The sequence below is a fragment of the Microcebus murinus genome, chromosome 9 (genome assembly GCF_040939455.1).
Source record: "Microcebus murinus isolate Inina chromosome 9, M.murinus_Inina_mat1.0, whole genome shotgun sequence".
NCBI lineage: Eukaryota > Metazoa > Chordata > Mammalia > Primates > Cheirogaleidae > Microcebus > Microcebus murinus.
Genome location: NC_134112.1, coordinates 14,303,962 through 14,328,881, shown reverse-complemented (window position 1 = coordinate 14,328,881; position 24,920 = coordinate 14,303,962). Strand labels below are relative to the sequence as shown.

Here is a 24,920-nt window from a genome sequence, read left to right as displayed (position 1 = left end):
AGTGTTTTAAGGAAGAAAAGCACAGTTTTCAAGCTGTAAACAGCCTAGAGGTAATAGTTTAGTACCCTCTTTTTTCAAATGAAGAAATTAATAAATTGTCTAAAATGAAAATTACTACAGTTTTTACCATTGGAGGAAACTCTTTGTATTATTATACTTTGGCAGCTTCACATGAATCCATAATTATTTCAAAATAAGAAGTTTTGAAAAGTAAAAATAATAAATAGAAAATGGATGTTTTTCCTCTTTTCTAGTTTGTGGAAGACTATGAGCCTACCAAAGCAGACAGCTATCGGAAGAAAGTAGTCCTGGATGGAGAGGAAGTTCAGATCGATATCTTAGACACAGCTGGGCAGGAGGACTATGCTGCAATCAGAGACAACTACTTCCGAAGTGGGGAGGGGTTCCTCTGTGTCTTCTCTATTACGGAAATGGAATCCTTTGCAGCCACAGCTGACTTCAGGTATGTCCAAGAGTGATGTTATTACGTGTGGCATACTGCACAACATTGTCTTTCCCAGAAGCAAGTAGAGGTTCTCACTTGTTAGTCTTTTACTCTGTGTCTGATTGTGTTTATTCCTTTTTTGGTATCAGTATATGATTGTCCACTGTGTATGTGCACACAGGATACTTTGCATAATCTTACAGCTACCCTAGTGCTAGCTGTATTAGAGCTTGAGCTTGTGACAGCTTCAAATACCAAAAGTCTCTGTGCATTACTGAAGTATTTCTCTTTAGAATAAACCACGACTACTGCCATAATAGTTAATACTTGGATCACATAATGGAGCTCAGCCAGATTTTAAATCTTTCTGTGTTGGTCACTGAGCACCTATGTAGTGCTCAGAAGGCACATTGCCGTCCTCCTCAAAACGCAGATGCCCTGGCAGCACAGACTGAATTTTTTGAATAGAAGTAATATCACCATAGACTAGCACACTAGGTTGTGCTGTACAATATTTTCAAAATCTCACTTACTATTTGCTTAATCAAAATCTGGCATCCATTTGGTTTTGGGGGAGGTGGTTTTGGTGAAGGGGAAAGGGGCTCTCCTCTCTATATTGAAGAGAAATTTGGCATAAATAAGGTTCTTGAGTAGTTTTGTAAAAATGACATGCATAAATCAAAGGTATTCTTTAATTATATAATATTTTTATTTCTGTATTAAATGTTTTGATTATGGAGGACACATAAGAAGCATGTAATGGGTCCTCTATTTTTAAGATTCACACAGCCTAGTTGAATATATAAGGCATGTAACCAAGAGCAAGTTAGTTGACAAAGTAGGAAACCTAGGCAGTGGTCATTACAGAGAATTAGGAGAGGAAAGAAGCTGGGAAACCTTCATGAAATAGATGAGCTTGAAGAAAAGGAGTTCCACAGATGAGGAAAGAGGACATTTCAGGTAGTTGAACACAAAACTAAACCAAGGCTTATACAGAACATTCCTTGTTATGTACACTTGCAAGTCTCAAGAACTTGAAGTTTTGTTTATTTTATTTTTTTGAGACAGACTCTCACTTTGTTGCCCAGGCTAGAGTGAGTGCCGTAGCGTCAGCCTAGCTCACGGCAACCTCAATCTCCTGGGCTCAAGCGATCCTCCTGCCTCAGCCTCCCGAGTAGCTGGAACTACAGGCATGTGTCACCATGCCCAGCTAATTTTTTTGTATATATATTTTTAGTTGGTCAATTAATTTCTTTCTATTTTTGGTAGAGACAGGGTCTCGCTCAGGCTGGTTTGAACTCCTGACCTAGAGCAATCCGCCCGCCTCAGCCTCCCAGAGTGCTAGGATTACAGGCGTGAGTCACCTCGCCCAGCCAGAACTTGAAGTATTCTAAGAGAACATTCTTTGCAAAAAGCATGTCATTGAGAGACTTTAAAATATAGATTTATTTGTAAAATTAAGTTTGTTCTTAAGTTCTATAAGGAAAGAATTTCATGTCTAATAAAGCGTAAAGGTAGCAGATCCTAGTAACTGGTAATCCAGGGAGATGTGTTGAAAGTTATATAAATGCCAGTGCTTGCTCATTCCCCAGATATTTGAGTGCCTATAATGTATCAGTTCCTGTTCGAGGTAATGGAATAAATGTTATCACTATAGTCACCAAAGCCAAAGTGCTCTCTCAAGGGAATAAAGTATTTTCATGCCATGAGAGAACCTTAGGTGATTCCTGTTACAGAAAATAAGGATGATTCATTACTTCTGTGGTGTACCTCCAATGTGTTACCCTTCCCATAAATAAAAATGTCCCTAGTGACTCACCAAAAATAGGAAAGGCAATTTTGAGATGGTCTGAGTGGTTACAGTAGACACTCATGGTCTGACCTGCAAGCATAGCATAAATGTCAGCTCCTCCCTTTAGCTTTCCTGGTCTTGACATCATTAAAGCAGAAGCCATTGCTTCCTCATCTGTATATGTGATGTACTTGCTATAGCTCTGGTATCACATTTAATACATTCTTATACTGAGCTTGATTTGTATGTGTTTTTCCTGATAAGGTAAAAGCTCTTGAGAGCAGGACCTGTTTCTTGCCCATCTCAGTATCCCTAGTACCCATATATGGCAGAGTTGCTAGTATATAACATATAGTAAGTACATATTTGTAAACATTTGCTTTGATTTGAAAACTCTCACATTTTTTGTTCTTATTTTCCTTATGTCAAAAATGAAGAAGTTGAATTTTCTACTCTAAAATTTTGTAATAGCCTCTAAAACTGTTAAACAGAGCATAACATTAAGCAAAATGTGTATGAAGGTAACAGACATAACCTTTCTCTGACATCCAGGAAAGCAGCTAATAAAACTAACATATTAACTCTAAAGAATATTATCTTCTTCTCTCTGAACCCAGTAGGTCCAGGTTTTCCAAGGCCATGTTTCCGATAGCATCAATCACACTGTAATTTCAGTATTGGTCTTCCTGCAGTGCCTGACTCAGAGTAGCTTAGTAGGTTTTTATTAAGAACTAAATTAGTGACTGTATATAGACATATGACTAGAGGTCCTGGAGTCAGTCACAAGCACCTGAGTCAGTGTTAAACTCTCCTGGTGATTAGTGAGGCTTAGTTGCAGGTCAGTTATCATTAACAGCTTAGTTCAGGTTGTCAGTCATAAAGGAAACTGATTTAGAAAGTCACAGCAAATTTGTTGTCATCAACCCTGGAACAAGATTGTGATTGGCCAAAATCATTTTCACAAGTACATCATAAATTGAATAGTAATAATGGTGAGTGTTGACTTGCATTTTGCAAGAAATTATGTGAGTGATAGGAAACATCATAGCACTATGTAGTACTATACAGCTTAATGTATATCAGCCAGATATTGTACTTGTTTAACATTTTTATTTTCTGAAAAGACATTTAAAGTAAGTACAAACCAGCAAAGGGGATAGAGGTGACTTTCTACATGGTCCATAGTCTGTTCATGTCAGGAAAACATTATTCAGGTCCAAAGAACTTCCTGCAAGTGTTGAATCTGTTAGAATGTTGGTAATCAGGTGAATAAGTCAGGTGAATGAAGTAATCAGATGAATAATAATAATACCTCACATTCATACAGCACTTACCATGTGCCAGACTCTATTCTAAGCATTAACAAATATAAACTCATTTGTCAAACAAACCTATGAGGTAGATACTGCTGTATTTCATAGACCTAAGATGTACACTTTAACATCTTAAAATCAGGGCTGTTCCTTATAGTATGGCATCATACAATCGGCAGCAATTTTTCTTGGTAGTACATAATACTTATAATTAGTGACTTCTTAAATTTTTTTTTTAAAAGGTATCCAAATTTGTAAATGAAGAAACTGAAATACAGGGAGGTTAAATGACTTGCCCCAGGTTGTGCAGTCAGGAGTATGAGAGAGTTAAAATTCAGGAGGTCTGCCTCCATATTCTTGTGCTTAGTAGTGAGACTTCACTGGCTCTCATTAAACTAATAATGATTCTCTTATAAAACCATATGGCTACCACATGTTTTTGAAATGGAATGTGTTATGTTTCCTATTTAAAATACAGCTGTTTTCCCTACTGCTTATTTTTTCAATGTATTAAGCATTTTTATATAGAGCATTTTTAAAAAATCATATAATTAAAGTATTCTGTGACATTGTATCATTCATTATTTTGTTAGGATCAATTCTAACCCTCCACCAAAACAACTATTAATAATTTTAAAATATTTTTCAGTAAGGTAGAATCATCTTTATATGATCAACACTTTCCTTCTACCTTTCTTTTACCTCATATTGTCCCACATATTTGATCTGCCCATTCCATATTATATAATATGATAATTTTTCCCTGTACCAGTTTGTAACTTTGCCATGCAGGGGAAATATATAACTTGGAGCACTTTACCTTAATGCCAGACACATTGGTGTTCATTCCATGTCAAGAGGTGGGAGTCTCTCATGATAAAGCTTTTGGGACTAAACCTTCTCAAACAGGGTTTATTCCCTTAGATATCACATTCTGGGGAGCCCCCACAGTATCTACTATACAAGTTGAGTGTGTGCTCTGAGGTTAGATTTCTCAGGTTCAAACCCCTAGTTCTATTTAATCGTGACACTGAGCGAGTTAACATAATTTCTCTGTGCCTCAGTTTCCTTATCTGTAGAATAATAATGGTACTAACTTTATAGGTTTGGGTCAGGATTAAATGAGTTAATGTACATGAAGTACTGAAAACAGTGCTTGGCACATTTCAGGCATTCGGTAAAATGTTAGTGGTAGTGAGGAAGGTGGGTAAACAATTTAGGAAACATTGTCTAAAAAGCACAAAACGAACTAATCTGAAAATAAGCCATGATGAGGATTTTTTACCCAGTCTCTCAAAAATCATTATAAAACATCTGCAAAATCAAGTGTACTTTGCTGATCTGCCATTCTAATAATCCTGTTAATTTTCTCATTTTTTCTCTTAGTCTAAATACAGTTGGTTCCAGGACCCTCTGTGGATACCAAAATCCATAAATGATTAAGTCCCTTATAAGAAATGTCATAGTATTTCCATATAACCTGTATTTTTCCTTTACATTCTCTCATGTACTTTAAATCATCTCTAGATTACTTATAATACCTAATAACAATGTAAATATTATATAAATAGGGGGGTTTTGGTTTATTTTTTATTGTCGTATTGATTTTTTCCCAAATATTCTTGATCCATGCTTGGTTGAATCCATTGATGCAGAGGGCTGACCGTACTTATATTCTTACAGCTTCAGCAGCTCTTAACAATTTCAAAGAAGAGGCATCTATAAGATAGCAAGATAGTAAACCTATGTCGTACAGATTTCCTTTTGTCTATTGATTTTGCAAGGAAACATCTTCCTCTAGGAGATTAATAATAAAAAGAACAGATAAAATATACATAGTATATTTCTGTGTGCCATGCACAGTTATAAGACTTTACATTTAATCCTCACAGCAACCGTATAAAGAAGATATTATTGTTAACCCCATTTTATGAGGAAACTGAGGCAAAGAAGTACTTTGCTCAGAGTCACATGACTAGAAGGAGCAGAGCCATGGTAGTTTTAAAATTGTTGACACTTCCACAATGTGTGACTGATTTCTAAACACAAAACTTATGCTCAAGCGCTAACTTCCATTTCTGGCATGTGTGAGGCTTTAAAAACATTTTGTGGGACCCTTGATAAGATGCAGTAAGAACAGCACTCTCTACCTCTGTGATCTTTGTCCCACAAACTGTTAACCTGAGTTTAATCATGATAAAAGCATCAGACAAATCCCAGTTGAGAGACATTCCATAAATTACCTGACCAGCACTCCTTAGAGCTATCAAAGTCATCAAAACCAAGGAAAGTCTAAGAACCATCATAGCCAAGTGAAGCCTAAAGAGATGTGATGAAACTAAATGTCGTGTGAGATCCTGGAATAGAAAAGGATGTTAAGGATATCTGAATGAAGTTTGCATGTTAGTTAATCATGTGTCAATATTGGTTCATTAATTATGACAGATTTACCATGCTAAAATAAGATATTCAGGGGGAAACTGGGTATGGAGTAAATGGGAACTCTCTGTAATATTTTCATACCTTTTCTATAAATCCAAAACCATTCTAAAATAAAAAATTTATTTTTAAAAAAAGCATTTAGGGGGAAGTCACATTTGACTCTTATTTTGCACCTTTACTGCCGTATTTATATTCTCTGGTGTATTTTTCCTTCAATAGTGAAGTGAATGTGTAACTCAAATGGTTGATGTTAGAATAAGAAAGAAGTACTGATTATTTTCTACCCTGTAATAAATGAGCTTCTTATTACTGTATAAAACCATATATAATTATAAATAAGTGCTGATTGCAGATGGCTATTTTGTTATTTTAACATGTAGAAGTAATGTTAATATTTCTTTCTTTTGTCTTACTCAGGGAGCAGATTTTAAGAGTAAAAGAAGATGAGAATGTTCCATTTCTACTGGTTGGTAACAAATCAGATTTAGAAGATAAAAGGCAGGTTTCTGTAGAAGAGGCCAAAAACAGAGCTGACCAGTGGAATGTTAACTATGTGGAAACATCTGCTAAAACCCGAGCTAATGTTGACAAGGTAAAATGTGACTTCCTTACCACTTAGCACATCGTGTTAAAAATAGGTGGATTTGCTTTAACTCGGCTCCATTTTGTCTAGAGTCTTGAGACTTCCAAATAGATTTCATATGTGTTGATTTTTATCATTCCTGAATGCTGAAGATACAGCATTTTAGGGATTTCTTATTTCACCTTGTCCTTAGCTTCCCAAGAGACATTAAAACATGAGACACTGCAGTTATATGTAGTTGGGGTTTTTTTTGTTGTTGTTTTTTGGGTTTTTTTTTTTTTAGCACTGACGACGTTCCCAACCTGAATCTCTGCTTTTTTCCCCCCTTACTCTGTTGGGGCTGGACACTTTAGAAGGATTTATACAAGTCCCAGGATGCCAGCGCTAAATGTCCCCACTTCTGACCTGACACCTGCCTGGCCCATTTAAGTTCTTAAAAGTGAAGGTGTCTCCCAAGATAAAGGAGCCCCCAGATATAAGAGGGTTTTAAATCTCTCTTACTGCTACTAGTACACTCCCCACTCTTAACCTTTGTTTTCCCCTGAGTGGAAAGGGAAATCTTCTGCCCTCCTCACTTCGTTCAGAGTAGCCCTTCCTAGGGAGACTAGGTCTGGAACACCCTATGTGGTTCCTAGGAACTTGCCTAAGTGCATTTCATCATGTTGCCAGAGACCCTCTCCAGTATTTAGGAAGACTTCCTATTGGGCTGAGGCAGCACAGAATCTTAAAGGCCTCTGGGTGGGACCTTTAGTCAGCCTCCAGGTATCTAGGCTGTACAGCTCTCATGGGCTTACCCCCAGAAATTTTGTTTCATTTCATTTGGAATGAAATCTGAGAATTTGTTTTTCTAGCAAGTTCCCAGGCAGTGCGGACTGTGGACTGGTGTACCACACTTTGAGTCACACTGCCATAGGTGTAACCTCAAGTTTTAGTGGACTTGTCTGCTTGTGCCTATATATCCATAACCCTGATCCAGAAAGCATTAGGTTAAAAAAAAAATTAGAGATTCTTTCTGTTCATTTACTGTAGAGTTTAACACAGTGTCATTTCTGTCTTGTGCTATTTTTTTTTTTTAGCACATCGTTACATTCCTATAGGTCCAAGATATCTGTATAAAATGAATGCAGGATTTCTACTCAGTATACTAGTTTTCTGTAAGGTTAGGACAAATATTTTTAAAGTGCTTATGAAAATATTTTAAGATTCAGTATGTTTGGGGGTTGTTTTGAAAAGAAACATTGAACATTATCATAGCATATATATACATTTGCCCCTATTTGATGTCTTGAGCAGGTTGTACAACATACTACCCAAACTGCTTAAACTAAGGGGAATCGGGAAGAGAGGCAAACAGTAATGGTCCAACATATACATCTCTGTTATAAGAGTCCTGTGGTAGTCATCAGAAGCCCTGGGACATATGGTGTGTGCATTATCACACCTCTTACAGGACAGTAAGAAAAAGACCAACAACCCAGTGGAAAAATGGCCCAAAAAACAGGAACAGGCATGTTGTAAAAAGGAAATGCAAATGGCTTTTAAACTGGAAAAGAGGCACAGTCTCACTTATAAAAAAGGAAGTACAATTTAAAAATATAATAGCATATCCTTTTTTTGAACCTGTCACATTTCAAACAAAGAGTTTGAAAATACACTGTTGGCAAGAGCGTAGAAAAGCAGGAACTTTTCATATGTTGGTGGAAGGGCAATTTGGTTGATTATCTATCAGAATTATCACCCAACAGTTTTAGTTCTAAAACTGTATTACACAGAAAAAAATCATACACTCATGCATAAATATGTATGTTCAGCAGTAGTCACTGAAGCATTATTTGTAGAAGCAAAAGACTGTAAATATCCAAACATCCAGTAACAGATTGGTTTAAATTATGGTGTGTCTATGTAAGTGAATACTACCCAACCATTGAAAAGAAATGAGGATAAAAATAAATGTTTTAATCTGGAATGACCTTCAATATAAAATAAATGAAACAAGCAAAGTGGTGTCTATAGTTTGCTGCCATCACATATGTATATATATACTATAAAGATATGTCAGAATCTGGTACATGTGGTTGCCTCCAGAGAACTAAGTCACAAGCATATGTTCATTTCACTGTAAATACCCTTTTGAACTTCTGCATTTGAACTTTTTGCCATGTGCATGTACAGGTGACTCCTGAACAACACCACTTTGAACAATACGGATATGTACTGTGCAGGTCCATTTATGCACAGATTTTTTTCTATAGATAGGGTCAGCCCTCCATATCAGTGTTCTACATCCACAGCCAATCACTCATCCAGAATAAGGTGGTGGGGATGCAAAACCCGCGTTATCTAGATGGCTGGCTTCTGTATCTGTGGGTTCTGCATGGCCAATTGTAGGACTTGAGGATGCATGGATTTTGTTATCTGCAGGCATCCTCAAACCAAGCCCCCCACAGGTACTAAGGGACGACTGTATTTATTATTTTTCAAAAGAAAAAGTAAAGGTATAAGACTATTTTATTTATTATGTCTGTATAACAAAGTATACCCCACAAACTTTCTGGGTAAAACAACCATTTATTCTGTTTATAGATTCCATGGCCAAAACTGTGGGCAGGGCACGGTAGAGATGGCTTATCTTAGCCACACGATGTTTGATACCGCCACTGAAAAGCTGGAAGTATCTAAACTTAGATTCTAAAGGCTTGTTCACATATGTCTGGCTCCGCCAGTTGATGCTGGCTACTGTCCAGGGATGCCTCAGTTCTTCTGCATGTGACCTTTTCCATGGGTGCCTCGTTTGGGCTTCCTCATAGTACAGTGGCAGGATTCCAAAGGCAAGAATCGTAAGAGAATAAGAACCATGCCGGCCGGGCTTGGTGGCTCACACCTGTAATCCTAGCACTCTGGGAGGCCGAGGCGGGCGTATCGTTTGAGCTCAGGAGTTCGAGACCAGCCTGAGCAAGAGTAAGGCCCTGTCTCTACTAAATAAATAGAAAAAAATTAGCTGGACAACTAAAAATATATATATATATATTTATTTATTTATTTATTTATATATATATATATTTTTTTTTTTAATTAGCCAGGCTTAGTGGCACATGCCTGAGTCCCAGCTACTTGGGAGGCAGAGGCAGGAGGATCGCTTAAGCCCAGGAGTTGGAGGTTGCTGTGAGCTAGGCTGATGCCACGGCACTCTAGCCCAGGCTACAGAGTGAGACTCTGTCTCAAAAAAAAAGAACCACGCAGAAACCAACCCTACTTTTTATGACTTTAGTCTCTGAAGTTATGCAATATTATTTCAGCCTCATTCTGTTGGTTGAGGTATGTACAAAGTCACATCTCAGTTCCAGATGAAAGGAAATAGACTTTGCTTCTTGATGGAAAGTGGTAAGATTCTGGAAAGGCACATAGAAAATATTACTGTGGCCAGTTTCAGAATATGCAGTCTGCAATTGGTGGTGGTCACCTCTCCAAAACAATTATATTAAATGAGTCTGCTTGTAAACTGAGGTACAAATGCATATTGAAAACTATAATTTTGTGTCCTACTACATTCTGTGGTGGCTACCAGATAAAGTACCTCAGTAGCTATATACAAGTCATTTGTAGCAACTATTCAATTTCCAGAATTAAGTTATTCTCTTTTTTTCTTTTTCTTTTGCTGAAGAAATAATCTGATAGCGCTATTTATTAGTGCTTATTGCATAAACAAGGGGAAAAAAAAAATAGTGCTTATAAGCCAGGCATTGCGACAAGTATTAACATTGAACTCTTAACTGTATGAGGCATAGATACTCTTCTCATGCTCACTTTCTAGATGAGGAAACTGAGGTGAGGAGAGATTACATAAGTGGGTCAAGGTTACAGGGTTGGTGTTGGCACCTGCTGCCTCTGGGTCTGGCCAGCTCTGGTGCTCACATTCTTCCTCACTATTTTGCTGAAAACAATGGTTGGAATAGACTGTGTTATCTCTCATTTTGTATATCATCCGCTACTAGAAGCCTGATCATGAATTTTCCTGGGTAGCCAGTGTTAATATTGTTTCCTTCTATTGAATTGCAAAGTATTATATATTGTCACAGAGAACAAATAACTAGCTCCCCAGAAGATCACTGGGCTCATACCTTATCCTCATCTGGATTCCAAATAGACCATTGGATAGACATTTCAAAGAGGCATGTTTTAAATCTGTTGTGTTAAAAAGTGTCATAACCACCAGAGCTCTTGGTGGTGGTCTCAGGAGGCCATGCTGCCTGTCACAGAGGAATCACCCAAAGGCTATAAGACCATCTAGGCAAACCTCTGTATTCATTGTTATTAATAGTACCCCTCTAGCTAAATAGTCTGGTTCTTAATGTGTAACTCTAAGGCTACTCTTGATTTTAAGAAATGTCTGGGCGTAATGGAAAGAAGTGGAGCAAGTATTGATGTCCAAAGGGAAAGTATGATTTATTGTTAAGAGAGCCAGTTTTATGTTGAAGAAAGAATTTTGGTAGAAATGTCCTATATTTTTTGAAAATATTATTTTTGGGTTTTTTTCATTGTACAAGTAATAGATGAATACATGCTTATTATATCAAGAAAAATTCATAATACAAAAATATAAGGAGGCCGGGCGCGGTGGCTCACGCCTGTAATCCTAGCTCTCTGGGAGGCCGAGGCGGGCGGATTGCTCAAGGTCAGGAGTTCGAAACCAGCCTGAGCAAGAGCGAGACCCCGTCTCTACTATAAATAGAAAGAAATTAATTGGCCAACTGATATGTATATAAAAAATTAGCCGGGCATGGTGGCGCATGCCTGTAGTCCCAGCTACTTGGGAGGCTGAGGCAGAAGGATCGCTGGAGCCCAGGAGTTTGAGGTTGCTGTGAGCCAGGCTGACGCCACGGCACTCACTCTAGCCTGGACAACAAAGCGAGACTCTGTCTCAAAAAAAAAAAAAAAAAAAAAAAAAACAAAAAAACAAACAAAAAAAAAATATAAGGAGGAAAAATGTCAATTTACACTTATATTTTCCTCCTTTCCTCTCCCCCCTTTCTGTAGGTAACCAATGCTAACACCGGTGTATATTTCTAGACATTGAAGGCAGGAATACGTACATCTAAGGGAAAGTTTGTGTGTGTTTGTTTTTCCCCCTATATATATATATATATATATAGCATATATATATGCATATATATATTCACACACTATATATGTGTGTGTGTGTGTGTGTGTGTGTATATAACGTGTGTGTATGTGTTGCTTTTTAAATTTTACCACAGGTAGATCTTAATAGCTCTTTTCATGTCATAGCATATAGATGTAACCACATTCTTTTTAAGATCTACAAAACATTCTATAGTTTAGGCTTTTCCATAATTCAGTCATTTTCCTATTGATGGCATTTTGGTTGTTTGTGGTTTTTCTCTGATAGGTTGAGTATCACTTATCTGAAATGCTTGGGACCAGAAGTATATTAGATTTCAGATTTTTTAGGATTATAGAATATTTGCATATACATGATGAGATATGTATTTGTATATGGGGATAGTACTCAAGTTTAAACATGAAATTTATTTATGTTTTGTATAAACCTTATACATATGGCCTGAAGGTAATTTTATACAGTATTTTTAATAATTTTGTGCATGAAACAAGTTTTGACCATGACCCATCACACGAGATCATGTGTGAATTTTCCACTTGTGGTGTCAGGTCAGCACTCAAAAAGTGTTGGATTTTGGAGCATTTGGGATTTTGAATTTTCAGATTAGGTATGCTCAACCTGTACAAACAAGCACTCATGCAAGAGTAAAAACAAGGGTGCATTTTAAATTGTAACGACAAATCACCCTCCAGAAAGGCTGTCTTTATACTCTCACCAGCAGTTGTGTGAGAAAACTCTTTCCCCATAGCCTTGCCAACACTAATTAAAACAGCCTTTAAAAATCACCAGTAAGATGGGTAACTCATTGTTTTAATTTATGTTTCCTGATTACCAGTGAGGCTGAGCATCTTGTGATTAAGTGGCTCTTTGTATATTTTCCATCAAGTCCCTATCTCCTGCCTATTAATCTAATGGCTTTTTTTTTTGATTCACAAATCTAGTTTTTATTAAGGATATTAACCCTTTGTCCATTTGTATCTTTTGTAAATGTTGTCTCCTAATCTGTACAATATCTTTTAAATTTGCTTATTTTGTCTTTGCCATGGAAAAACATTAAAGATTATGTTGTCAGATTTTTCAATATATTCCCTTGTAATTTCTGGGCTTTGTGGGTTGCTTAGAAAAGCTTTCTGCCATCCTAAACTTCTTAAAAAATCTTTTTAATTTTTTACTTTGTTTTTGTGTTGGCTTTTGTAGTAGACCCTTAATCCTTTTGAAAATCTAATATTGTCCGTGATGTAAACTAGGGACTACTAAGTACTTAAAGTGAAGAAACTGTTGAAGGCAAAGGTTTAGATTTAAGCTAATAGCTGTGATTCATTTTAGAGAGATAAGTTTTATATATTTTTTTCAACTATAAGTATTCTAAGCTAAGCATTGTTAACTCATATGTTTGTTTTTTTAGTGTTATTTTGATTTAGATAAGAAGAGGAAGGATTTTTCTGTGGTCTCCAGTCTAGAATTAGAAAAGCCAAATTTTATACACACTGGGTTGCTCTAAAATAGAAAGGAGAAAGAGGGAGACGGGAAAAGAGGGTAGGAAAAAAGAAGGGAGAGAAGTAAATTCCAGAGAGTGTTAAAAGAACTTGGAAGAAGTCCTGTGCTTAGAGGATTGTCATTTGTCTGAGTTTATTAAAACCAATTCTTTATTCCTGTCCCCGGCTACTCATTTCCTTCCATTTGGCAGTTGAAACAGGACTTCCTTTAGCTTTAATTCATTAAATGGGCTGATGCACACTTCCGCAGTATCCTACTGTATTTGCTAGTTAAAATGACCTTGCCAGTTTCTAATAGGGATTCATTGGAAATTTATTGCAGAGGCTCATCTAAAATTAGAAATTAAACCTCTCCTAATATCCTTTTCATAGTGATGTATCTGCATTAGAAAGCAGCACTGGGAGTACTCTAATAACTACATTTAGTTAGAATGGAGGCTTCCTGGTTAGTTAGCCATGAACTTGAAGCAGAGGTCTTCTGAAATCCCCAGTCTCTGGAGAAATAGGAATCACAAGCGGGAAAAAAAAACTCATGAATTTTATGTCATCATTGTGTTGCAATCTATTGCATTCTTTGTTTTTTGGGTTTTTTTTAAATGCTCAATTTTCCCCTTCTTTAATCATTCATGGCCCTTTGTATTGGGCCTGTGTCCATTTGACTTAGCCATTAGTCTTTGATAGCTTCCTTTTTCTTTTTTTGTAATTTCAAAATATTAAGGAGGTAGAAATGTTTTTGTTAATGGATGCCTTGTATAATGTTTAAGTCAGAGCTTTTGGTGTGTCTATCACAAGAACAATGTTCATTGTACCCAATAGGTAAGTTTTTATCCCACACCTCCCCACCCCCACCCCCTCCTTCTTGTTTTCCAATGTCCTCTGTATCTCTCACTTATAAGTGAGAACATATGATGTTTGGTTTTCCATTCCTGAGATACTTCACTTAGGGTAATGGTCTCCAGTTCCTTCCAAATTGCCCAAAGACATTATTTTATTTCTTTTTATGGCAGAGTAGTACTCCCTGGTTTGTGTGTGTGTGTATACACACACCCACATTTTCTTTCTCTACTCATGAATTGATGGGCACTTAGGTTGGTTCCACAACTTTGCAATTGTGAATTGTTGCAATAAAACATTCAAGTACAAGTGTCTTTTTGATAAAATGACTAATTTTTCTTTGGGTAGATGCCCAGCAGTGGAATTGCTGGACTGGATGATAGGTCTGCATTTATTTCTTTGAGGAATTCCATACTGTTTTCTATAGAAATTGTCCTAATTTGCAGTCTCATCAACAAGTATATACTGTGCAGTTACCCAGGGAAAAAAAAAACAAAACAAGTATATAAGCATTCCTTTCTCTCTGCATCCACACCAGCATCTTTTGTTTTTGACTTTTTAATTATGGCATTCTGATAGGAGGAAGATGGTATATCATTATAGTTTTTATTTGCATTTCCCTAGTGTTCAGTGATGTTGAGCATTTTTTCATGTTTTTTTGCCATTTCTCTATGTTCTTTTGAAAAATTTCTGTTTATGTCTTTTGCCCACTTTTTGGTGGCGTTGTTTGATTTTTTTTCTTGCTGATTTGAGTTCTTTGTAGATTCTAGATACCAGTCCTCTGTCAGATGTATTGTAAATATTTTCTTCCATTCTGTAGGGTGTCTTCACTCCGTTATTTCCTTTGCTGTGCAGAAGCTTGTTGATTTAATTAAGTCCCATTTATTTTATTTTTGTTGTTGTTATAATTGCCTTTGGGGTCTTAGTCATAAATTTTTTGCCCAGGCCAGTGTTTTTCCTAGAATGTTTATGGTTTGATGCCCTACATTTAAGTCTTTAATCCATCTTGAATTAATTTTTGTATAATATAAAGATAGGGGTCCTTTTTCATTCTGCACATGGGTATCCAATTTTCACAGCACAATTTATTGGATAGGGCTTCCTGTCCCCAGTGTATGTTGTCTGCTTTGTTGAAAATCAGTTGGTTGCAGCTGTATAGTTTTATTTTGGGGTTCTCTATTCTATTGATGGATCTACATCTCTACTTTTATACCACTACCATGCTTTTTGGTTACTGTAGCCTTGTGTTACAATATGAAGTCAGGGAAATGCCTTTAGATTTGTTCTTTTTGCTTAGGATTGCTTAGGCTATTTAGGATCTTTCTTGGTTCTAGAGGAAGTTTAGGATTATTATTTCTCTATCTGTGAAATAAGACGTTGGTATTTTGATAGTAATTGCATTAAATCTGTAAATCACTTTGAGCCATATGGACATTTTAATAATATTGATTTTGCCAATCTGTGAGCAAGAGGTGTTTTTCCATTCGTTTGCGTCATCTGCAGTTTCTTTCATCAGTGTTTTATAGTTCTCTTTGTAGAGATCTTTTACCTCCTTGTTTAGGTATATTCTTAGGTATTTATTTTGTTTGTAGCTATTGTGAATGATACTGAGTCCTTGATTTGACTCTCAGCTTGATTGTTACTGGGATGTAGAAATGCTACTGGTGGGCATACATTAATTTTGTAACCTGAGACTTTACTGAGTATTTTTATCAGTTCTAAGAGAGTCTTTTGGTGGAATCTTTAGGATTTTCTAGATATAAGATTATATTGTCGGGTCGGGCGCAGTGGCTCACGCCTGTAATCCTAGCATTTTGGGAGGCCAAGGCAGGAGGATTGCTTGAGCTCAGGAGTTCAAGACCAGCCTGAGCAAGAGCGAGACCCTGTCTCTACTATAAATAGAAAGAAATTAGCCAAACAGCTAAAAATATAAAAAATTAGCTGGGCCGGTGGTGCGTGCCTGTAGTCCCAGCTACTCAGGAGGCTGAGGCAGGAGGATCACTTGAGCCCAGGAGTTTGAGGTTGCTGTGAGCTAGGCTGATGCCACGGCACTCTAGCCCAGGAAATAGAGTGAGACTCTGCCTCAAATATATATATATATAAAATATTGTCAGCAAAGAGGGATAGGTTGACCTCCTCTTTCCTAATTTGGATGCCCCTTATTTCTTTCTCTTGCCTGATTACTGTGACAAGGACTTCCAATACTATGTTAAATAGAAGTGGTGACATCATTGTCTTGTTCCACTTTATAGGAGGAATGCTTTCAACTTTTCCCCATTTAGTATGATGTTAGTTGTGGGTTTTTCATATACGGATTTTATTATTTTGAGTATGTTCTCTCTATATGTAGTTTATTGAGGGTTTTTATCAGGAAGGGGTGCTGGATTTTTTCTAATTATTTTTCTGCATCTATTGAGATGATCATGTCTTTTGTTTTTAATTCTCTTTATGTGGTGAATCAATCACATGTATTGATTTGTGCATCTTGAACCATTCTTGCATCCCTGGGATGAAACCCACTTGAATCATAGTGGATTATCTTTTTCATGCACTGTTGGATTTGGTTTGATAGTATTTTGTTGAGGATTTTTGCATCTGTGTTCATGAGGGATATTGGTCTATAGTTTTCTTTTTTTGTTTTGTCTTTTTCTGGCTTGGGTATCAGCGTGATACTGGCTTCATAGAATGAGTTAGGAGGAATTCCCTCTTTCTTGTTATTATGGAACAATTTCATTAGGATAGGTTCCAGTTCTTTGTACGTCTGGTAGAATTCAGCTGTGAATCCATCTGATCCAGGGCTTTTTTTGGTTGGGAAATTTTTTCTTATTGTTTCAATCTTGCTACTCATTATTGGTCTGTTCAGGATTTCTATTTCTTCCTCATTCAAACTTGTTTGCAAAAATTTATCCATTTCTTCTAGATTTTCTAGTTTGTGTGCATAGAGGTTTTCATATTATTATAGTAATTGATGATATTTTGTATTTCTGTGGTATCAGTTGTAATGTCTCCTTTTTCATTTCTTTCTTTTTTGTTGTTGTTGTTTGACCCACCACTAAGAGTTGTATCCTTTTTTATTTCTGACTGAGCCTATTTGGATTCTTTCTCTTTTACTTCTAGTTAATCATGCTAATGGTCTATCAAGTTTGTTTATCTCTTCAAAGAACCAACTTTTTGTTTCATTGATCCTTTGTATTTTTTATTATTTCCATTTCATTTAGTTCTATTTCATTTAGTTCTGCTATTTCATTTATTTCTGTTATTTCTTTTATTCTGCTGGCTATGGGTTTAGTTTGTTATTCTTTTTCTAATTCATTGAAATGTGGCGATGAATTGTTGATTTGTGATCTTCATCTTTTGGGTGAAGTCATTTTAAGGCTATGAATTTTCCCCTTCAGGCTGCTTTTTGCTATATCCCATAGACTTTGAAAGCTTGTGTCCCGTTTGTCATTCAGTTCAAGGAATCTTTTGATTTCCACCTTAATTTCATCATTGACCTAAGTCAACAGTAAGTCATTTAATTTCCACAACTTTGTGTAGAATTGAGTGTTTCTCTTGGAATTGATTTCTAGTTTTATTCCCCCATGATCTAAGAAGATAAATGGTATGATTTCGAGTTTTTTGAATTTGCCAAGACTTGTATTATGGTCTAAGATATGATCAGTCTTAGAAAATATCCCATGTGCTGATGAGAAGAATGTATAATCAGTAGTTTTGGGGTAGAATGTTCTGTCTCTGTTAGGTCTATTTGTTCTAAAGTCTCGTTTAAGTCCAGTGTTTCTTTTGTTCATTTTTCTGCTTCAGTAATCTGTCCAGTTCTGTCAGTGGGGTGTTAAGTCCCCTTTTAAGATGCTACTGGTTCTTTGCTTATATCTTGTAGAATTTGCTTTATAAATCTGGGAGCTCCTATGTTAGGTGCATATATATTTAGGATTGTTATGTCTTATTGTTGAATTGTTTCCTTTACCATTATGCCATTATGTAATGATCATTTTTGGTTGTTTTTTTTTTTTTTTACCATGTTTTATTTAATGTCTATTTTATCTGATACGAGAATGGCTACACCTGCTTGCTTTTGGTTTCCATTTACATGGAATATTTTTTTCCATCCCTTTACCTTGAGTCTGTGTGTGTCCTTGTGGGTTAGATGTGTTTCCTTGAGACAGCAAATATTTGGGTTGTGTTTTTTCATCTGTTCAGCCAGTTTGTGTCTTTAAAGTGGGGCATTAAGACATTCACATTGAGTGTTAGTATTGACATGTGTAGTGCTATTCTGTTTATCATGTTAGATGGTACCTTATTGTTTTGTTTTCCCTCTTGTGCTGTTGTTTTATAAGAGCTGTGACCTTTAACTTTCGGGTGTTTTTATACTGGTTGATATCTATTGTGCTGTTCCATGGCTAATGCACTTTTAAGCATTTCTTGTAGGGCAGGTCTAGTAGTGAAAATTTCCCTTAGTGTTTGCTTGTCTGAAAAAGTCTTTATTTCTCCATCATTTATGACGCTTAGTTTTATAGGATACAGAATTCTTGGCTGACAGTTGATCTGTTTAAGAAGACTTAAAAAGAGGGCCCCAGTGCCTTCTGGTTTGTAAAGCCTTTGCTGAGAAGTCTGCTGTTTGCCTGACAGATGTTCCTTTGTATGTTAGTTGTTTCTTTCACCTTGCAGTTTACAGAATTTTCTCCTTCATTTTGACTTTGGCCAGGTTGATGACTATGTATCTTAGAGATGTCCTATGTGTTATGAATCTTCCCAGTGTTCAGTAGCCATCTTATATCTGGACATCTGAATCTCTGATAAAACCAGGGAAGTTCTCCTCAATAATTCCCTCAAATAGATTTTCCATGCTTTTTGCTTTTTCTTCTCCCTCAGGGACACCTATAATTTGTATATTGGCTCATTTCCCATAGTCCCATATTTCTCTGAGTGATTGTCCTTCTTTATTCTTTTCCCTGAATCTTTGACTGGGTTAATTTGAAAGCCATGTCTTTAGGCTCTGAGATTATTTCTTCTGCTTAGTCTCTTGTTGAAGCTTTCTGCTATATTTTGTAATTCCTTAAATGACCCTTTCATTTCTTTAAGTTCTAGTATATCCTTTCTTATGTTGTCTCTTTAGTGAGTTTTTCATATTTTTCATTCTGAATTCCATTTCTGACATTTCAACAATTTTCTTTTGGTTTGGGTCCATTGCTGTGGATCTGTTATTATCCTTTGGGCATATCAAACTAGTTTATTTTCTTATGTTGCCAGAATTCTTTTGCTGGCTTCTTCTCATCTGAAACCTCTTCTCGTAGTTTAGGGGTACATTTGTGGCACACTTGGTCTCACTTGCTAGAATTCTCCTACTTAGTGAGGAGGAGAAGATAAACCCCTGGATTGTATTTTTGTGTCCTCCAGAGGATTGACCCTGACCCTGACCCTGCAGGAAAGGAATGGATACACTGAGAGCCTGTAATGCATCTGTTCTCCTTCATGGTCCTGTTCCCTTGTGGTTGTCACAGTCCAAACCAGTACTGGGGGATATTTGTTTGGATTGGTGAGTTGGTCCTCAGGCCACTGTTGAAAGCTTGAGCCAGGGGGCTGGGTAAGTCCCTTTCCACAGAGGCATGTGGCATGTCCTTCCCCGGCGCCTCGGCAGGTTTCGGGACCTTGGTGGGCACCTGGATGTGTCATGGGACTGCAGCCAGCAGTGGGCAGGCTATAGGACCTTGGCAAGTGCCTGGGTTATGTTGTGGGATCTTGGCCAGTGCCTGGGCAGGCTTTGGGACTTTGATGGGTGCTTGGGCACATTGTGGGACCACAGCCAGCAGCAGGGTGGGTCTTGAGACCTTGGTGGGCACCTGCACAGGTTGAAGGACGTTGGCAAGTACCCATGCAGAGCACAGGACCTTGGTGGATCCCTGGACAGGTCAGGGGTCTTGGCTGGTGCCTGGGTAGGTCGCGGAACTGCAGCTGGCCATAGGGTGGCTCCTCGGGCCACAGCAGCTAGACCACACATGGCTGTTAGGCCAGAGTGATTCGCCTCTGGCGAGCTCTCCCTCCACCCAGGTCCAACTGTGCAGCTGCTGCGGTGTTACTCAGGTGGCAGCAGTAGTGCTATCAGGGTGGCAAGATGGCGGTTGGAGATGCTGACGGCCAGTGGCTGCCTGTTCTGCTTAGATCCTTAGAGGCACCCAGTATGGAGTGGGGTGGTACATGACACCCAGTCACAGTGAGCATGACGGCACCCACCCTCCTCACTCCCTCGCTGACCTGGCAGGGGTAATGGGGCGGTGGCTGCAATAGAACTGACCCCTCTGCAAACTAGACACTCTGGGGCTGAGAGCACAGATTGGCATGTGTTGCAGCGACCTAGGACCAGAAGTTGGCAGAACCCTACTATGCCTGCCCTCTCGTGCAATGCTGCTGCAGTCTCCAAGCAGCTCCCCGATCAGTTCAGAATGCCTGCTATTGTAGGGGAGTATGGCCCCAAGGATCTCTCCCCTATCCATTCCCCTAGGTACCTTCTGACCTTGCTGAGTGGATCACCCTGCCTCTCTCTACCCTGCTTTGGGTATCTCCAGTTGCTTCTCTGATGATTCACAGTGTTCTCTCCAAGACAGTCCATCCACGGATAAACCTTTACCCGCAGCCTTTGATCCTCTCCTTGAGAGGGGTATATGTGGGCTGCTTCTAGTCTGCCATTTCAGCCCCTCCCCTGCAGTAGCTTACTTGCTTTCTGACTTAAATTTTATATTTCTTGCTACAGGTCAGGAGTCAGCCATTCATCTAAGGAACCCTGGTTCTGTTTGGTAGGAATGGTATTTAGCAGCCACAACCTAGGTATTAATTTGCTCATTGCTATTAGGTTGTCATTGCTTTGTCTTTCAGTGAATAGTGCTAGGAAATAGCTATTATTAAAATACATATATATTTGATCATATCATTATTTCCAGTTCTAATTTGATATTACAGATTTTTGCCTCTTTGATTTTGGACTTACATCTTTTCCCTTTTGCTGAAAGTCTTGATTCCTAAACTGCAGGAACATAATTGCTTTTTGGCATTATCCTGCTGTATGTAGAAAATAGGTCCAAAAGAGCAATATCATTATCAATAAAAAACTACAAAATGAAGTTTAAGATTTGTCTTATTTTGTTTTATTTGTTGGAGTTTTATTTCTATTTTTATTCTTAGCATCTATTCTGAGATAAATATTTCATATGCTATGTTTTCAAGACACTTGAAAGAATTCCTCTGTATGAATATGTCACCAAATTGGAATGTAGTCAGTCTTATTTGTTTTAATTTGATTTTCAGTTTATAGGGTTTGCCTTTTTGTTTTTAATTTCATTTTTGAATATGTAAAACATTTATGTCTCCAAAATTGAAATTATACAGCAAGGTATATTCAGAGATGTCTCACTATTCCCTCTGCACTCTCTCCTTCCTCTTGAAAATAAAATTGATAACTAGGATTTGGGTTATCATTTCATTATTTCTTTTTGCAAATGCAAACAAATACCTAGGTACTCTTTCCCTACTCACACACAGGTAGGGAAAGTCTGTCTGTCTATACTATTCTGCATCTTGCTTTTTTCAGTTAAAGTTTTCACTAGAAAGCTAACGGCATGTTAGAAAGGCACATCAGTCATGGCATACATACACTTATTTATTTATAAATTGATTATCTCTTTTATATTTTTTGGTTTTAGTCTTACTGAGTTTTTAATTTTATAAGTAATAACTGAATTTTTTTTTAAGTCCAATGTGCAAAGCTGTGGATCATCAAAGGTATCCCTCCATTTATCATACTATTCACGTATAGTGTGAGTCTGTGTCCTTCCAGGTCCCTCTTTATTAGAGAACAGACAACATTTGTTATGGAAATTTAACTTTTGAATTATTAGGCCGGGTGCGGTGGCTCACGCCTGTAATCCTAACACTCTGGGAGGCGGAGGCGGGTGGATTGCTCAAGGTCAGGAGTTCGAAACAAGCCCAAGCAAGAGCGAGACCCTGTCTCTACTATAAATAGAAAGAAAGTAATTGGCCAACTAATATATAGAGAAAAAATTAGCCGGGCATGGTGGCACGTGCCTGTAGTCCCAGCTACTCGGGAGGTTGAGGCAGCAGGATTGCTTGAGCCCAGGAGTTTGAGGTTGCTGTGAGCGAGGCTGACACCATGGCACTCACTCTAGCCTGGGCAACAAAGGGAGACTCTGTCTCAAAAAAAAATAATTATTATACTAGTAATTTTTTAGTTATTGTGCTAATATCTCACTATTTGCCAATTCCTAGACAGCAGACAAAAATTGAGAAATTCTCAAATGAAGGGCAACAAAGAAAGTTGTCTTCTATTGTCTGGTATCAAAATGATAAGAGAAAGTACTCATTTTCCTCAGCTCCGTTTCTAACAGAGGAGCTGAGGAAAATGGGTTATAAAATATAATCAAGTTATTTAAGTACAGTACAAATTTTATTAAATAAATTACTATGAAATATAAACTAATAAAATACATTTATTAGTTATAAATTACTTAAGTGTAATCCACTGAGTTTTATCTTTTTATCTATCATTGCTTTGTAGCACTTTTAGAATGTTTATCTTAAAAATTGGAATATAAAGATCAGGTTTATTACATGAACATTTTTACCAAAAAGTATAATTCAGACAATTTCCCAATTTTCTCATCTTCTCAAGGTACTAGGAAAAGCAACTTTAGTTTTGTGCCTTCTGCTTTCTATACTCCCCAAACAAGAGCTCTTAAATATTTATTCTTCTATTATCCCCAAGGTTTACTGCTGTGATTTGGAGAAATACTAAGTTCATATTGTCTGTTTTGCTTTATTTACCCTATTTTCTTCTTTCTAGGTATTTTTTGATTTAATGAGGGAAATTCGAGCCAGAAAGATGGAAGACAGCAAAGAAAAGAATGGAAAAAAGAAGAGGAAAAGTTTAGCCAAGAGAATCAGAGAAAGATGCTGCATTTTATAATCAAAGCCCAAACTCCTTTCTTATCTTGACCATACTAATAAATATAATTTATAAGCATTGCCATCAAAGGCTCAATTGACTGAAATTACTTTAACATTTTGGAAATTGTTATGTATCACTAAAAGCATGAATTGGAACTGCACTGAAAGTCAAATTTACTTAAAAAAGAATTAATGTGGCTTCACCAAGAAGCAGAGTTCAACTTATTTCATAATTGCCTACATTTATCACGGTCCTGAATGTAGCGTGTGCGCTTGTGTTTCTCGGGCAGTCTTTTTTGATTTATTAAATAAAGGAATAAGATGGGGGTGGGGAATGGGAGGAAAGGCTACTTCCTCTGGTGTTTATTATAAAGCTTAAATTTTAAATCATTTTAAAATGTCTTGGTCTTCTACTGCCTTGAAAAATGACAATTGTGAACATGATAGTTAAACTGTACCACTTTTTTTAACCATTGTTATGCAAAATATAGAAGAAAAAGTTATTGGCATGGTTGTTGCATATAGTTAACCTGAGAGTAATTCATCTGTGAATCTGCATTAATTACCTGGTGATTAACTTAGAAAAGTGGTGTAAACTTGTACATGGAAATTTTTGAATATGCCTTAATTTAGAAACTGAAAAATACCCAGTTACATCATTCTGGGTGTGTTCTCACTAGTGCCAGGGATCTACTGCCCCATGTGTACTAGTGAGAGAGAGTATGTGCCCAGCATGGAGTATAGCTTTTGTATAGAAGATTCTTGAGGAATAACTGTCTGCTAGGAGTCTGTCCAAATTTAAAATGTGTGCCATACTCTGGTTCTTGAAAGTAAGGTTCCAGAGCTCCTTGATTGCTTTTAATAAACTATAAGGTCGTTTAAAATGAAGGGCCAGCATATACTTGTAAGATAATTTTAGACTGTGAGGATTCAGTTATGTTTGAGTAAACCGTCTTTTTCTCTATGATGCTGGTCCCTGGAAATCCTTTTCTGCCAGTGGTGATCATGTAAGTGTTAAGTTTTTAGTCTCCTGAGAGCAGGGCATAGGAAAAAATGTCAGTAGTGCTAATGCATTTTGCACTAGAACACTTGGGGAAAATATTCATCTTGCTACCTGTTCATTTCTAAATTTGTACTCATGAGGTTACACTTTGGCTTTACAGGAGTTATTAGGAGTATTTGTTGTCTGTTTATGTTCATAATGAAGAACATTGTAGCTACATTTTTTTTAAAGTTAACATCAAGTAGTCAAACCCAGGTATAGTGCAGAAAAGATGTTTGGCACACACAGACCAAACGTTAGGCTGTGTCACCATTGTGTGGTGTTCCCACTGGAAGAGTCATAGCACGCTATTTGAGAATATAATTGCAGTGGGAAATATGCCACTGTCAGATTTTTCTTTTCCTCTTTGGAATGGGGCTAGGACAGTTAATTATTCTCAAAATTTTTCTTTCTTTTTGCTCAGTCAGTACTAATTTCAACAGGTCAGAGATGTGGTCAGGCATTCCAGGTAACAGGTGTGTACGTAAAGTTAACAAAAATAGGCTTTTTAGGAACTCAACTCTTTAGATATTACATCCAGCTTCTCATGTTAAATATTTGTCTTAAAGGGTTTGAGATGTACATCTTTCATTTTGTATTTCTCATAGGCTTTGCCATATACAGAATTAAAGTTTCCGATGTAACGCAGGCCAGCAGGCCCAGCAATCTCCATGTGTACTCATTGCAGTCGTATTTAACCAGGGGTCCTAACCACTAACATTGTGACTTTGCTTTGAGACCTTTCCTCTCCTGGGTACTGAGGTGCTATGAAGCCAACTGACAAAGATGCATCACATGTCTTAGGCTGATGCCACTACCCGATTTGTTTATTTGCAATTTGAGCCATTTAAAGACCAATAAACTTCCTTTTTTAAAATGTT

The 24,920-nt window shown here is 37.2% G+C and overlaps 1 protein-coding gene across 1 annotated transcript in view; it reads left to right on the top strand.

Annotated features, from left to right (window-relative positions):
• The window catches only part of RALA (RAS like proto-oncogene A), an 84,464-nt gene extending 59,544 nt beyond the window's left edge, over positions 1-24,920 (top strand). Inside the window, exons 3-5 of the mRNA XM_012752277.3 lie at positions 255-463; positions 6,410-6,584; positions 22,894-24,920. Coding sequence (XP_012607731.1) covers positions 255-463; positions 6,410-6,584; positions 22,894-23,016 — 507 coding nt within the window. The 3' untranslated portion in view covers positions 23,017-24,920. The remainder of the gene's footprint in view (positions 1-254; positions 464-6,409; positions 6,585-22,893) is intronic.